Source organism: Microtus ochrogaster, chromosome 7 (genome assembly GCF_000317375.1).
Source record: "Microtus ochrogaster isolate Prairie Vole_2 chromosome 7, MicOch1.0, whole genome shotgun sequence".
Lineage (NCBI taxonomy): Eukaryota > Metazoa > Chordata > Mammalia > Rodentia > Cricetidae > Microtus > Microtus ochrogaster.
The window spans coordinates 27829422-27842324 of NC_022014.1; the positions used below are offsets into that span (position 1 = coordinate 27829422).

General features: G+C 43.6%; 1 protein-coding gene across 2 annotated transcripts in view; it reads right to left on the bottom strand.

Annotated features, from left to right (window-relative positions):
• Positions 1 to 802: 802 nt before the first annotated feature.
• The window catches only part of Rabep1 (rabaptin, RAB GTPase binding effector protein 1), a 94739-nt gene continuing 82638 nt past the window's right edge, over positions 803 to 12903 (bottom strand). For both annotated transcript variants that reach the window (XM_013347302.2, XM_005349649.3), the window contains exons 13-18: positions 10555 to 10695; positions 7056 to 7245; positions 6449 to 6504; positions 4569 to 4667; positions 2130 to 2246; positions 803 to 1740 (exon numbers count right to left, since the gene is read on the bottom strand). In XM_013347302.2, the coding sequence (XP_013202756.1) occupies positions 1639 to 1740; positions 2130 to 2246; positions 4569 to 4667; positions 6449 to 6504; positions 7056 to 7245; positions 10555 to 10695 (705 nt within the window). In that variant the 3' untranslated portion in view covers positions 803 to 1638. The remainder of the gene's footprint in view (positions 1741 to 2129; positions 2247 to 4568; positions 4668 to 6448; positions 6505 to 7055; positions 7246 to 10554; positions 10696 to 12903) is intronic.

Below are 12903 nucleotides of genomic sequence, written 5' to 3' on the forward strand. Positions count from 1 at the left end.
GGCCAGAAGAGGGCACCAGACCCCATTACAGATGGTTGTGAGCCACCATGTGGTTGCTGGGAATTGAACTCAGGACCTTTGGAAGAGCAGGCAATGCTCTTAACCTCTGAGCCATCTCTCCAGCCCCTATTCCCGCAATTTGTATTTACTTTTAAATTCTTTATCGTTAGTTCCAGGACAGGCTCCAAAGCCATAGAGAAACCCTGTCTCGAAAAACCAAAAAAAAAATAAAAATAAAAATAAAAAATAATTAAATTCTTTATCGTGAACACAAGACTTACGAAAGAAAATAGCAAAGACCTTGAGGGCAAATTCATAATGACTCGTTACTACAAAATCCATTTATGCTATGAATTGATGGTAGACAAGTGTGAAAATTCTAGTTCTTTTGGATATGTCTGTAAGTCACTCACAAACATTCCTTGAAAGCATTGTGACTTAGGAACCACATGAGTTACATAGCATAGCTAACTGTCCACCGGTGTTCTCACATAGCCTGCAGCTGGTGAGTAGCAGCACACAAGCACACTTCTGAGTTCTGCACCACTTTACAGCTGTTTGGGATTAACCTGTTCCGCAGGGTGCTTTGCTTCTCCACACAGGAAAGAAATTTCAACTCCAAGAATGAAGTAGATACTAAACTAAGTTTCCTTAGCTTCACTGTAAGCATGCTCACTTACACCACAGGTCTAAACTGTAAAACAAACATACAAAGATCTGTAAGCCATCACCATTTTAAAAGTGACACTTGTATGCCTCTAAGGCAGGCTGAAAATAAACAGATTTATACATGTGTACTAGATGTCAGACATAGCTTGTTTTATTAATATTTTTTCCACTGATCCAGTAACTAAAATACTTGGAAAGGGTAGGTGGTGCCAGTTCTCCTTTGCCATGGTACCTGTGGGTCAAGGAAGTTCATCCTGGTGTGCAGAGAAAGTGCATCCAAGGTTTCTTGTGCTTTTTTCCCTTAAATTCAACTTCCAATATATATATTGCCTCAGCCAAGTATTCAGATTCTCCTAATTTTGTTGGATTCTTTGTTTGCCATGTTCTTATAACTCTCAGGCAAGTTTCAGTAGCATTTAAGGTCCTCCAATGAAGATAAAATGGTAGAAAGAAAAAATATGCACTGAGCGAGGGAAATACAGTCAATAGCCAATGGCCTGCTCTCACACTTCATATTTTAATATAAAATACTCATACAGCACACTACACCTCTCTGCTAGCTGAACACTGCTACTGATGAGCCCTAGAAAACAGAAGAAAAAAAAAAAACCTTTTCTCTCCCAGTTTGTATGAACTGAAAACGTAATTCCAAACACTATGGGGAAGTTGCTTTCCTGTCAGAAAATGTGTTCCGGAATCCACGTTGGAGAAAGCAGGCAAGGAAACAGCACTTTTCTGGCACCAATCTGATCCCACACCCGTTGGAATCGAGTCCGGTGTCCTGTTAGTGTTCCCTCTGAAACATCTGCTGGCTGTCCCTGCGCACAGCAGCCTTCTCCCTCCAGACCTGCATTTCTCCAGTCTTCCTTTTGCTGTGACGTCTTCCATTAAGAGTTAAATAATAATTAATGTTATTCTAAAGATGAGTTAAAAACCCAAAATGCAGGTTACAATCCTGCTATCAGGGTGTCATGTCTCAGGGAGCTGGTTAATGTCTGTCAATTTGGTATCATTCAGAATTGCCCGGATTCTCTCCAAGGAGTCTGCTTGCCGGATCCTCTCTAACTGCACCTGGAGAAACAATGTGGCGGTGAGTGCAAGTGATGCCGACCTATGTTCCCTCTACTTGATCATTCTAGTCGGCACGCAGCAGATCAATTCACCAGATTACGCTCTTCGAAGAAAAGAGGAAGAAAAAAACCCCACACTCTTAAAATTCATCAATCTATATAACAGGTTGGTATCCTGCCCCTCCTGTGCCCCCTCCAATGCCTACCCCACTTATACTTAAGGCAGAAATTGGCAAGGTAGAAGGGAAAGGAGAAGGGGCCAAATCTGTAACAGACAAGCTTGTGCTTGAGTGATACGATATCTGAGGGAGTGGCAGAGGCAATCAGAGATCTCCAGCTACACCGGTGCCCCCTCCCGCAGAGGCCATGGCAATTCCCCAAACACCTCACCTGAAGAGTCTGAGAAAGTTTTACAAAATCTCTCTGGACTTGTTCGCTGACATCTAATTCTGTCTGTAACCTCTGAGCTTTGTTCTTCTCTTCAAACATGAGCTGTTCAACTGTAGCCTAAAAAATAAAAGTTTTGAGAGAAGATTAATGCCAAAGAGCCAGATTTCCTAAAATTACTTAGCAAGTTTAGTTACTGACTACAGGGAACTTGTCAACCGTTCTTTTTTCTTTTTCATACTAAGGATTGAACCCAGGGCCATAGCTTGTTAGGCAAGCACCCTGCACCATTAAGCTATATCTACTACTAGAGCAGAGACCTGAATGATGCCTCCATATACCAGTAATCTTTTATCTTTATTAATTTTTTTCATTTTTTACATCCCAACTGCAGCTTTTACTCTTTCCACTTCTCCTCTGCCCCCCTCCCCACCTCTGTTCAGAGGGGCAGGCCTCCCATGGATGCCAACAAAGCACAGCCTATCACACTGAAGTAGAACTAAGCTCCTCTCCTAGCATTAAGGCTGGGTAGGGCAACCCAGCATTAGGACCAGGTTCCCAAAGGTAGCCAAAGTGTTAGGGACAGGCCCCGCTCCCACTGCTAGGAGTCCCACAAGTAGACCAAGCCACACGACCATCACATATGCAGAGGGCCTAGGCTGGTTCTATGCAGGCTCCCTAACTGTCATAGTCTGAGCTCCCATGAACAAGCCAATTGCTTCTATGAGTTCCCTTGGGATGACCCTGACCACCCTAACTCATACATTCCTTCCTGTTAATATTTTTTAATTACATTTTTATTTTTCTACTGATTGGACGTGTGTGTGTGTGTGTGTGTGTGTGTGTGTGTGTGTGTGTGTGTGTATGCTACAGCACAGAAGTGGTCACAGGCCAAGTTGCTGGAGTCAGCTCCCTTTTCACCATGTGGGCCCCAGGGATTAAACTCAGGCTTGGCAGCGTGTACCTCTAGCTGCCTCACTGGTTCCCACCTTTATTTAAGACAAGGTCTCCTGTAGCCCAAACTAGCCCCTGAACCTGCTCTATTGTAGCTGAAAATGAGTTTCAATCTCGGATCCGCCTACCTCTATCTTTCTTGCGAAAGATAGAGAAACACACCCAGTTTTCTGCGGTGCCAGGCAAACGCTCTACCAGCTGAGCCTTATCTCCACTCCCAGAACCACTTTTACATTTGTGTGTGGAGTAGGGTGGCTAGGGAAGCACTCACAGAGGACAATCAGGAGGACAACCTTACGAGAGAGCTGGTTCTCTCCTCCCACTATGTGAGCCCCAAGGATCAAATGGCAGTTATCCAGCTTGGCAGTAAGCACCTCTACCTGCTGATCTGTTTCCTCAACCCAGTCTCTCTTTCCATAGGGCAACAGTGCCAGTTGGGTAGGTTACTTGCTCTAGGTATGAAACCAGGATAAGAAATGTATTCAAAGATCAACAGCTGTCATAGTAACACGGACAGAGACTTAAAAGGGAATTTCCTCTGACAATTACTAGGATCAAATTAATATGGGCCATTCAGCCTCAGCCACCTCCAGCCTTCCTTATTGAAAATCATGGGAGCCTTTTTCTAAAGACAAGAATCTACTGACCACCAACACAGCTCATTAAAACCATGTCTAGGTAATGTCCGCCATAAGCACCCACGTGCATTTTTATTCTATACAAACTCAAGATAATCTGGAAATCTGCTTCGAGGCAATCTTAGCATTTGATACAGGGATGGAGTGGAGTAACGTTCCCAAACAATCCCTCCTCCTTCCACCTCTGGGGACTGAACCTCACATGCTAGGCAAGCAGTCTACCACTAGACTATATCGAGTCCCTACTCCACTTTTCCATCCTTTTTTACACCTTTTCAATTTTTATTTCTATTTTTTTAAATAAACACTTCAACTCAGCTGCCAAAGCCTCCCTGGCCCTAAGCCTCCCTGGCAGCCTTTTTCAGGCCTCTGAACTAGCAATCTTCCTGCCTTGGCCTCCAGTAACAGGAACTGCAGGCAGGCCTACACCCAGCTCAGAGAAATGCTTCCAGCAGAACACTGTCCAAGTTAGGCTCAATATATGTTTATTGCACTTTGTACATATAAGTGGTTGTTTGTATATGGGTATGTATGCAATGTGTGCACCAAAAAAGTATATCAAATCTGGAAGTGGAATTACAGACTGTTGTGAGCCACCACTGTGTGCTGGGAACTGAATGCTAGTCCGGTGCAAAAGTAGCCAGTGCTCTTGACCACTAAGCCATCTCTCTAGCCCCTTTGTTTTTTGTAATTTTTGTTTGCTTGAAAAAGGGCCTCACTGGGTAGATCAGATTGGCCTTGAACTCACAGAGATCTACCTACCTCTGCCTTCCTAGTGCTAGGATTAAAGGTCTGCGCTGCCATACCTTAGCCTTGTTTTTTAAATTAAATGACCGATAAACATAATTACCTTAGCAGCAGTTTCCTTCTTCAACTGTTCCTCTAAATTAACCTTTATTTCTTGGAGACTCTCAAGTTGTTGTGACTTCTCTCTTAATGTAGATTCCAACTGTGAAAAGGGAATCAAAACGGAAAACTGAAACACACAGAAATTTTGAAGGTCTCGCAGCACTATTGAGAGGTGTCTGCAACCCAGAGTACTCAGGTTTGCTCTTGGCTGTGCGTGGAATGCTCTTCTAAAGCTTCAGAGTATAGATTCTTCTTGTTCTTGCAAACCTGGTCTTTACCTCCGTATTAGGTATCTATCATGTTTCTAATTCTAAGGCCTGAAGCTGAGAGGTCAGGAGAAACAGACAGGGAAATAACTAATACATATCAACATAAAGGGAGCAGCATTTAATTCAGAGAGAAAATTTAGACAGTATTTTCTAGAAAAGATGATGGCTGACTTTTACTTTAGTATTGGGGATTGAACCTGGGGTCTCAGAGGCTAGGCAAGCACGCCATCACTCATCTCCACCCCCAACTCCTTTGGAAACAGGATCTTGCTTTTGTTGTTCAGGCTGGTTTTGAGCTCTGCAGCCGAGGCAGGCCTTGGACCTGAGCTTTTCCTGTTTCCTCTCTGCACTGCCAGCATGGATTAACATTTTCCCAGGGGAAGGAAAGGATGGCAAGGTAAAGAAAGTAAAGAGATGGTCTAAAAACAGAATGGCTGCCCTGCCCACGGACCGCCTGCAGCAGTGTGGGACTGTGAGAGACCTCTACACTAAGGACTTGTCCTCAACTGCTCAAGACTTCAAAAAGACTGAGACAGCCTGGCTTCAATACAGAGAGGAACTGGAACCGGCTCCAGCCCAGGTCTCTTAGGAAACAAGTCAGGCTGTGACAACAGGCCAATGAAAAGTCACATCTCAGAACTGGGGGTGCAGCTCTGTAGGACAGAGCTACAAATGAATAGCATACAAATGAATTCAATTCCCAGAACCACCAAAAAAAGTAAAAAGTAAAGTCTGAACCCAAACTGGCAGGGAGGAACAATGCAGCACATGAGCCTGGCATTTTCTTTTTCTGTGCTAGGAAAGCGCTCTTCTCCTGAGCTACACTCCAGGCCTGAGTGCTGGTCATCTCTAGTGTGCCCTCCAGTACAGGGAAACAAAGGCTGACTGTGGGAGAGACTGCCAGGAGGTCAGGTGGAGGGCAGCACTCTTTCAAGAACTTTGGAAAAACAATGACTTAGCAGAGTAGTATAATTCAAGGAGAAACTTTTGTTTTGTTTTTCTCTTTTGAAAGGCCATCTTCCTATGTACCACAGACTGGCCTCAAACTTGAATCCTCAGCTTCTTGAGTGCTAGAATTACAGATGTGTATCCCACATCCATATCATTTTTTCCCTCTTAATGGGAAACAGCTGGGCAATTATGTACAAAAAGGGAAAATCAATCAAGACGTTCAAAGCTAGAGAACACAGAGGCCAGTGAAAGCACCTATCAGCATTACTCTATGGTGAGAAACAGGTCATCATTTTATCTCAGAGAAGGCTGATAATAAAGTAGGAGGGGGCTACAAGCTAATGACTGAGCAGTGAAGGCTGAGATGAAAGCGACTAAAGAGCTAGTGTGAAGAATGCAAGAGACATAGCTCAGGACAAATCACCACAAGCATCAGCCACGCAGGACCACGCCAGGCTGAGGTCCCTCTGCATCTGTACTGTGCCCATCACCACAAGCATCAGCCACGGAGGACCACGCCAGGCTGCCCATTCTGTTCCCACAAGCAGAAGTCTCTGGAAAGCAGGAACTATGCCTCAGCTATCTTCATTGCTTTGTTCTAGCACAGGATTTAAAAAGCAACCAGCGTGTTGACAGAATTAATTTTAAACTTGTGACTCACCTGTCCCTTTTCAACCTTTATTCTTTCTAATTCAGCTTTTAGACTAGAAATGGAAGCTAGGACAAAAGGGAGAAATATTAGCAATCATTTATTATTTTCATCACTTTTTCCCCTTAAAATGTCCCCAAAGGAGTCAGAGATACATTATAGAGGAAAGTGCTCTCTCTCAAACTGTCCCGGAGAACTGACCTTATAACCAAGCTCAGAGAAAGGTCAACTACACATGCACACTTTGTGGCAACCTAAATTTCTACCTAGTGTCCATACCTAACTGTAAGAAAGCAATGTTGTTAGCAATAAAGTTCTGTAAGGAAATGCTGCCCATCTGGCTCCATTAGCATCAGAGCTCCGAAAGAATGTGGAGGAGGGCATTCACAGCCACTGTTCATCGAACACCTAGGATGAGTGTTCTTTCCTCTACTCCTGCTCTTCACACCCACAGTCATGCATTATGCTCAGGGTTCTTTACTGTTTGTTAGCTTGCTCTTTGAGAGAGGGTCTCCTGCAGTCCTGGCTAGCCTTGAACTTCCTCTGGTCGTCCTGTACCCAGGCAAGGACTATACCAACAAAGCTACACCCCAGTCCCCAAACGACATTTTCTTCTCACCTATTTCCTCCTTGCAGTTCTCTATTTCCAGCTGTAGAGTCTCCTCAAGGTTTTCTTTTAAACACTGTTCTGCTTGGATCTGTTCCTTTAGGAACAGTATTTCAGCCTTCAGCTTCTCCTCCATGTGGTCCGCTGCTGTCCGCACATGAATGATGTTCTCACGGTATTTTAACACCAGTTCCCGGAGCACCTGCACTCAATGCACAGAGGTTACTGGATTTGTGAAGGTGAGAAAAACTGAAGATTTGTTCCACATGATTCAAATATTTAGACCATGACTGTCGCTGACCACACAGTGTTCTGAAAGCACATGTTTTTGTATTAACATCTAACATGGCCGGAAAATTGGGTTGTGAATTACGTTTTCCCCACAAAGCTGTTTTATGTGCAGAAAAAAAAGTTATGTAACTTTCCACGCAAATTCACTAGGAAGAATAATTTTATGAAGAAAAAAAGAAAAAAAAAACTCAGAAACAAGTGTAAACTCAGGATAAAATACATTGAACTTACCTGTTCACACAGTCAAACTCTCTCTGAAAAATCTCCTTAGGGAAAGTACTGTATCAGGAAGTAATGGCCCACTGACCCCACGAAGAAAGGCTTTCTAAGGTAACAAGCTTATATGCTTCCCACTGGTGTGTTTTGTTGAGAGAGGCTGGCCTCAACTTACAGAACTCTACCTGTCTTTGCCTCCAAGTGCTGGGATTACAAGCATATGCCACCACACCTGGCTTTTTTCCCCAAAACTTTAAATCTTCTAGAAATGTAATCATATCCTAAAGCAAACCCAAATTGGCATTCCCAAATAGCTTCCTAATTAATTACATTTACCTAGATTCGGGGGATGGGGCTCGTATATGTTGTACCAGCTGGCCTGGACTAGTTTCAGATTCATGAACTCTTGCCTTAAGTCTCTAGAGTGTTGGGCAAGCACCACCATGTTCATCTTAGATAGCTTTTAAATCTAGGAATAAAAATCTCTAGAGAACAGAACACAGAAACTTTCCAGCAAAAAAGGAAAGTTTTACCAGAGATGAAGGTGGTGGTGACATCATTCAAAGTTCATGACAAAGGCACAAGTCTCCCAAGTCTTCTGTATCAGTAGTTACCAGTTAGGAAAGGATCCAGAGCATCCCTGAGAGCGCAGACCTGGGTAGCCTGTGTAACGGGGCATGATCAACAACTGCGTCTTTAAAAGTGAAACCAACAGGGCTGGAGAGATGGCTCAGAGGTTAAGAGCATTGCCTGCTCTTCCAAAGGTCCTGAGTTCAATTCCCGGCAACCACATGGTGGCTCACAACCATCTGTAATGGGGTCTGGTGCCCTCTTCTGGCCTTCAGGCATACACACAGACATAATATTGCATAATAAATAAATAAATAAATAAATAAATAAATATTTAAAAAAAAGAAAGTGAAACCAACAAAACCACTGTAGTGACGTTACATGTGCACAGAGGAAAGCTACACAGAATGTAACTCTGATAGGATTTAGAGAAAGACAAGATTACAAGAAACTTATAAAAGATAAATTTATGTTCACTTGAATTTTTTATGTGAGACAGAGTCTCACGTGTAGTGCAGACTGGCCTTACTATGGAGTACTAGTGCCTCAGACACACAGCAGTCCTCCTGCCCCAGCCTCCCAAGTGTTGGGATTTAAAAGACCAAGTCACTATATCAACTCATATTTAATTTTAAAATAATTTTAAACAACAATTTTCACTCATTATTTTATGTTTATACACATGAGTGTACAGACCCTGGCTTATGGCACATATAAGGAGACGTTCTCCTTTCAGCACATATGAGTCCTAGGGACTCTGTCTGGCAGTCTTGGCAGCAGGCAGCCCTTACCTACTAACTAAGGCTTCTCACCAGCCCAGATTTAAAAAAAAAGAAGGAGGAGGAGGAAGAAAAGGAGGAGGAGGAGGAAGAGCAACAGCAGCAGCAGCCATACATGGTTGCTTCAGCTCGCCAAGGCTGGTGAGCTCTGCGGCCGCAAAAGGCTAAGTTCATTCTCAATTTTCTCTGAGCTTTCTTTTAGCGGACCCACATGAATCCACACCTGTGCCGAGACATTTTGGTGCCCAACGTGGGGTTGAAGAATGACAAAGGATCCGCTTAAGAAGGACAGAGAAGCCTGCCACTTTGAGAACTGGAAGACAAGCGCCCTCAGTGTAAGGAGGCTCCAGAATGGGCAGGGTCAGGGGAAAGTTCCTATCTCGGGAACAATGGTCTGTGCAGTTATTAAAATGCCTGTTCAAAGGGGACGGAGTGAAAGTGAAGGACAGACGCTGTTCATTACTTGGCACTGCCACTGGCTTCAGGCAACTTCTCACACTAACTGAATCCAAATGTATGGATAAGAGCTTTGAGGAGAGCCCGTACCATTAGATAGCTGGTCTTTATGTAATTTAGTATCAAATGCTCTGCAGCTGCTGCAGAGTGGGAGTCACTTAAAGCTGTATCTGAAGCAGAAATGGCAAGCTAGGCAGGAGAGGAGAATGTGCCTTCACAAGTTGACAGGAAGGCTGTTTCAGAAGAAAGCCAGGACACAGGAGGTGACTCTCCTCCGTCTTCATCAGATAAAACAGACTTAGAAATTAGACAGGCTAAGAGATTAACTGCACATTTAAAAATACAAGGGCTCCTGAGACAAAAATAAAAAAAAAGGAAAAAGGAAACTTCCCAATAAAGAAAAGGAATTGGGAATAAGGGGAATAGAAACAATTCCTGAAGTATAAGGAGAGATTTCTGTTTGTCTGGTTGGTTGGTAGATCTGGGGTTTCTTCTTTAATATATATGGGATTTCTGCTTACATGTATGTCAGTACACACAGAAGTGGTGCCTAGAACTGGACATACAGACAAATCAAACTCAGGTTCTCTGAAGAACAGCCAGTGTTCTTAACCACTGAACCATCTTTCCAACCCCGACGGAGATTTCTTTATGCAGTGTCGGCAATGTTCTCAAGCGGGGGAGCGTGGCAGCACACAACTGCAATCCCAGCAACTGGGGAGGACAGCGGTAGGATCTCAAGTTTGAGGCTAGAACTGTACTACATACTCAGACAATACTTCAAAGACAAATTTTAAAATTGACGTTTACCTATCACTGTGCTGTTGTAGGATTTTGATCCCTTTAGCTAATGGCTTTTGGGGGTTATGAGCCCTAGTATGTGGTCTTGTCTGCATTCATGACTTTAGCTCGCTTGCTCAGGTGGTTAGGGCCAAAGGAAGGAGCGGTTCGATCAGCAGCTGGATCACAGCAGCATCTAATCTGTTCTGTATCAGTGAGTGTTTACTTAAATAAATTTTTGAGACCCTTTAACAGACTGATGTGGTTTCATGTATCACTATGCTACAGAATGAACTACATTTTTAAAAGTGAAAGTATTTGGCATAAGAAATTTATCAATAAAGTTTTTTAAAAAAAATTTACAACCATTTTAAAAAGTAAACTTTTTGCGTGTTTTTGATGATGTGCAAATACATTACCTCCACAGTATCTGGGAGAATAAAGTCTTCTGCTAGCTGTAATGACACATGCAAGCTATGCTTTCCCTGGAGGCTGTCATTGTCTTTCTGTAACCTCACCAGCTCTTCCGAAACCTGTTCACGTGACTGCATCAGCACCGCCTAAAACAGAAACAGATGCTAATCACAGCTAGGAAGGTAAATCCAGTTTAGTAACAACCACATCAGAAAAAAACAAGACCAAATAAAATGGTATTTGAGGATGGAGTGGTATATAATAAAACTATGTAAGGCTTCTAAAAACACACACACAGCTCCTAACTTAGATTTATTGTTGTGGATATGTGTGCGGCACAGCATGTATGTGTGAAGATCAGGACAACTTTGTGGAGACCATTCTTTGGGGTTCCATGTTTATTAAAGTTAAGCGTCTTCCCCTGCAGAGCCATCTCACACTCCAGCAGGCCTACCCCATTTTCTTTTTATTTGTAGCCTTTCCATCAATTCAGCAAGAGTCAGGCAATGAGACACGCATGGGAGTTCATTCTATACTGATCCTACCAGCAATTCAAAAACATTCAGCTTCTTGTCTCCCAGAACACAGTGGGACCAGATTCTGTAGCTCAATGGAATTGGCTGGCACAAGCAAGATCTATACCACACAGAACAAGTATTCCACAGAAGAATGGAAAAGGCAGTACCTCCATCTTCCCTTACACCCACTGCACATACAGTATCAGCATCCAGGAGCAACTGAAGAGCTGAGCAGCCTCTGTCTACATGTCTTCAAAAGGATCTAGGGTTTCTCTGAAGATGCCCATGGTCCTAGCACCCAGGAGGCCCAGGCATAGGATCCAGAGATCAAGTAAGACTCAGGTGGATAGAAAATTAAAGGTCAGCCTGAGCAACATAAGATTCTGCCTCAAGCCTCTACACCACTCCCTCACCGCCACCCAACACAGAGGGTCAATGCCCTCATTGACCTGGAACTCACAATATAAACTAGGCTGGTCTTGAACTCAGAGATCTACCTGCCTCTGCTTTACCAGGGATGGGATTAAAGGCATATGCCACCATGCCCAGTTTTCTGTTGATTTTTAATATTCAGTCATTTGTTACAAATGTATATACACACAAGCAGATCACTTTCTCGGGCCATCTTTATTTGTCACCCACTACTGGAAAGTAAGCATTTTTCTGTCTATTAGGAATCCAGAGACAAAGATACATTCCCTGGAGAAGCTTGTGGTAGAAGAGAAAAGTCTAGTGAAAGCCAAAACTACCCTCACTACAACATGGTGCTATAACAAAAGCTGCTTAGTGAACAATACACAGATGAAGGACACATAAGTAGGAGGAAGAGATTAGCAAAAGAGTTAAAGAATATCTCCCAAGGTGGGTGATGAGCAGGCCATATACAAACTTCGGTTATACATTATTGGCTTTACTTTCTTGAGGCTATTTGGTTGTACCTTATGATCATCTCAATCTGTAGCTAGCCTACCACTCATTCTACATTGGCACACATAATAGGCCAAGCAGTGATTTAAATAATACAGTTTCTGTGTGATTGTTTTAGGTCTAAGCTAGCTGGGCAACTGGGAACCAACAAGCTCCCTCCTCCAACAAATTGGCGCCCAATGTGGGTGAACTAAAATCCACTTAAAAACTGAGAAAGCTTAAAAAGGAATTCTAGATACAAAAATACAGAGTTTAACACAGCTTTTTTTTTTTTCTTGAGACAGGGTTTCTCTGTAGCTTTGGAGCCTGTCCTGGAACTAGCTCTTGTAGACCAGGCTGGCCTCGAACTCACAGCGATCCGCCTGCCTCTGCCTCCCGAGTGCTGGGATTAAAGGCATGCGCCACCACCGCCCGGCTTAACACAGCTTCTTGCTGTTTGCTGGTGGCTTGCTGCAGCTCCTTTAAAAGAGATTTTCCTGACTCAGCAGCAGAAAAAAAAGCTGCACTGTTTTGAAATGCCTACTTTCTGGGCCGTGCTGACTAGCGCGAACTCTGACTCTTTCTGGAGGTCCGGCTACAGGTCAATTGAGCGGGGTCTGTGAGCAGACTTGCTTAATGGTGACATGGATCGGCTGTGTGCCTAGAGACAGGGCAATGTACATGGCTCTTGGGGTTAGTGAGCAGCTCTGCCATGCTGGACTGTGCAGAGCAAGCAGGTAGTACCATATTTTCCCTAGCAATGATGCAGCTTAAGGTTTTAAGAAGCACTTAGCATTTTAAGAAGTGCTCCTGGACAGTAAAGAATTACAGATACGCCGGGCGGTGGTGGCGCACGCCTTTAATCCCAGCACTCGGGAAGCAGAGGCAGGCGGATCTCTGTGAGTTCGAGACCAGCCTGGTCTACAGAGC